General features: G+C 34.7%; 1 protein-coding gene across 1 annotated transcript in view; it reads left to right on the top strand.

Annotated features, from left to right (window-relative positions):
- The first annotated feature begins 444 nt into the window (after positions 1–444).
- The window catches only part of Tnfaip6 (TNF alpha induced protein 6), a 20438-nt gene continuing 17531 nt past the window's right edge, over positions 445–3351 (top strand). The window contains exon 1 of the mRNA XM_008825152.3: positions 445–624. Coding sequence (XP_008823374.1) covers positions 531–624 — 94 coding nt within the window. The 5' untranslated portion in view covers positions 445–530. The remainder of the gene's footprint in view (positions 625–3351) is intronic.

The raw sequence follows: 3351 nt of genomic DNA, 5'->3' as shown, positions 1-3351 counted from the left end.
CAAACTATGTACATTTTGTTTTAAGCTTTCAACACAGACTCAGCAATATTTATCAAAAATTAATGTAATACTATCAGGGTCAAGTAAAAGATTAGTGTTAAACCCAGACCTCTAAATTGATACCGCAAATAAGACATTCAGGATTCCTCCGAGAATTCCTAATGAAGTTTGACTTTCTTTTAATCACTGCCGAATCTGTACCAAATGACATAAACTTCCTAATAGAAAACTGTTGGTGACTGACAGAATAAGTGAACTGGTTTCTGAGAAAGTGAATTAAAACGTCGGTGATCATCCTACATCTTTCGTTCTTGCCAATGCAAATGAGTCAGAGGGCTTGCTTCAGACACTGAGCTAATTGTGTAACTCCACAACGGAAAATGCCATTGGAGAGTACATGCTGACCTCACAGCTGAAAAAAAACTATTTAAAAGATGTGGAAACCAGATGTTTCAGCTGCATTTCAGCCACTCTGAGAATTTCTCTCGAGCAGCCCCTGACAGACTGTAAATTTCTCTGCAACTGAAGATATGATCGTCTTAATTTACTTATTTGTCTTGCTGTGGGAAGAAGCTCAAGGATGGGGATTCAAGAATGGAATCTTTCATAACTCCATATGGCTTGGTAAGAAACTTCACTCATGAGCTTTTGGTTGGAATGTCAATTCTTTGAAACCGTAGAGGATAGAATCAAAGCAGTAAAAATTCCTAATCTGTTCAAGGCTGATGTTTTCACAGAAAATGCTTAGGAGCCAGAGAGACACTAACATACTATTAAACAAAGAAAGTTTACTTGCCTTTTAAAACTTAAGACTATCCTTTTACACCATGAATTGTATGGTAGAAAATAGAGGTTAAAACATATCATTGCGAAAATATATTTTAAGATTTTCAAAGCACAGTGAGGAGTGTTTCTTAAACAAACACCAGTATAATAACTATTTTATTTCAATTGCATTTACAGTTGGGTTTCAGATAAAATGCAATGCACAGAACTTCTATAGTCACTGCTCCATGTACTCTGAGCTGTAGGCTAGATCTTAATTTTTCTAACCATCTTTCAACTATTTTAACAAAACTAGAATGTAAGACAAAAAAAAACATGAGAATGGTTTCTACTTTTATATATACTTGTTGCTTTGGTTCTTTTTGTCTTGCTGTTCACACAAGTGCTTTCCTAGACCTTTGGTTAAATGAAGAAAGTTTCTTTTGTTGTTTTGTTTTGTTAAATGTAAGGAATGACTTAGGCCAAATAGTAGAGATAAACAACAAACCAAAAAATAAATACATAAATATACAGAAAGCTCAAAATACCCCTTATAGCTCTCTAAACAATTCTTGAATTCTTGTAATACAAATTGATGCTGCTTTTTGTTCATTATTGTGTTTATTAGAGAAAAAAATTTGATTGCTTGAAGTGGGGAAGGAATCATCAGATTCTTGCACAGAATGAAGAAATAAAGAGAAAGTAAAATTAATTGGATCTTGGTTTTATGCTGGCTAAGCAGCACATGGTTGTAGACTATTTTTTCCCTTCCAGCATGATTCTCTCTGGTAATAACTAAAACCATGAGGACTTCATTAAAAAGCCAGCCCGGTTTGTAATGCACAGCCTTGCCGCCTTTTCCCCCAGCTTGAGCAAGTAAACTAGTTGCAGTTTGGCCATTTGGTCAAGATAGGCTCTGGATTTTAATAGGCAAGTGAATAAATCTCTTTTTTTCTTTTCATTGTACAAATCAAATTGAGAAATATATATATACTTATATGTATGCAAAAATATTTGTCAGAAATGGAAAAATGTTATAAAGCTATTATGAATTAAATACATATGGAAATATTGTGAAATGCTATCAAATTCTCTTGGATCAAGTTATTCAAAGTCATTGCCTTTTTAAGTGATTATATATATTACAAAAGTGTAAACCTGAATGAGTACAGTTCTTCCTCAGAAGTGGAGAGTAGCAAGCCGTGTTTGTTAAGAGCATGCTGCAAACTAAAGCCTGGGATCACTGCAAACTGCTTCAATCTGGGACAAGTCATTGACCAGTCAACTCAGCACAAATCATTTACAGTTGGTTGGGTCAATATAATATTAGTAACTGTTTAAAAGGAAAGAGTTGGATTAGAAGGGAGGAATCTGCTAGCAACTGTCAGGAATGGGGCATTGAAGTCTGTGTCTTCTAATTCCTTTAACAGTAAATAACAACAGTAAAAGAACTAAAGGATAAGAGTTGTCAAGAGTTAACATAGATCTTGAATACTGAAAACACAGAGAGCATTCTTTTCTATCTTTGTACTGAATCTACAGAAGGGGAAGTAGAATCTTGAGCTCCTTCAAGGGCCCAGCAGTTGTCCTTATCCCCATTTGCGAGGCAAGGCAACTGAGAGTCAGGAAGAGATTTCTTTCTACAAGGTTACATAACTCTTCCCCAGTGGAACCAGTAGCAGACACCAGAGCCACCATTCTATGGTTGCCATTTCACTAAAAGGATAAAAAATTTATAAATATATAAATTTAAAAATTTATACATATTTATAAATTTAACAAATTTATATATAATGAATTTTCTATTTTATTAAGCAAATGGCAGAGTAAGAAAATTAAAATATTGTTTCTTCAGAAACATATCTTTTGTGTGTGTATATGAATGTATTGCCTGTATGTAAGTACATGTCGTGCAGTGCCCAAGGAGGACAGAAGAGGGCGTCAGATCCCCTGGAACTGGAGCTACAAACAGTTATTAGCTGCCATGTGATGCTGGGATTCGAACCCCAGTCTTCTGCAAGAACAGCCAGTGCCCTTAACCTTTGAGCCATCTCTCTAGCCCCCAGAAACATGTATCTTTTAAAGTTAAAGTTTTGTTTACAAAATTTCTTCTTAATAGCTTAAAATTCTGAATCTGGGAATACTTTACAATAATAAATAATATTTGAAAACAATAATGCCCCATAAATATAATCCCAGTGCTTGGGAGGTTGAGGCAGGAAGATTGTTAAACTCCAGCCTAGCCTGGAATACATAGCAAGACCTTGCCTTAAAACTGCAAAACTAAGTAAATAAATGAATATATAAATAAAATACCTTGTTTAAAATTGTCCTTGGGTAAAAAAGCATGTATCTGTAATCACAAGGACTCAAGAGGCTGAAGCAGGAGGATATCAAATCCAAGGCCAACATGGGCTGCATAGTGATACCCAGTCGTAAGTTCATTCATTAATTAATTAGTTAATTAATTAGTCAAGTACGCACACCAAGATTCTGTTTGCTTGTTCATAAGGCAAGATACTGAGAAATTTGCTACTCTTCGAGAAACAATGGAGAAGACTCATATCTAACAAATAGAAATTATAG

Source organism: Nannospalax galili, unplaced genomic scaffold (genome assembly GCF_000622305.1).
Source record: "Nannospalax galili isolate Female #2095 unplaced genomic scaffold, S.galili_v1.0 scaffold87, whole genome shotgun sequence".
Classification (NCBI taxonomy): Eukaryota; Metazoa; Chordata; class Mammalia; order Rodentia; family Spalacidae; genus Nannospalax; species Nannospalax galili.
This window is presented reverse-complemented; position numbering and strand designations above follow the sequence as displayed.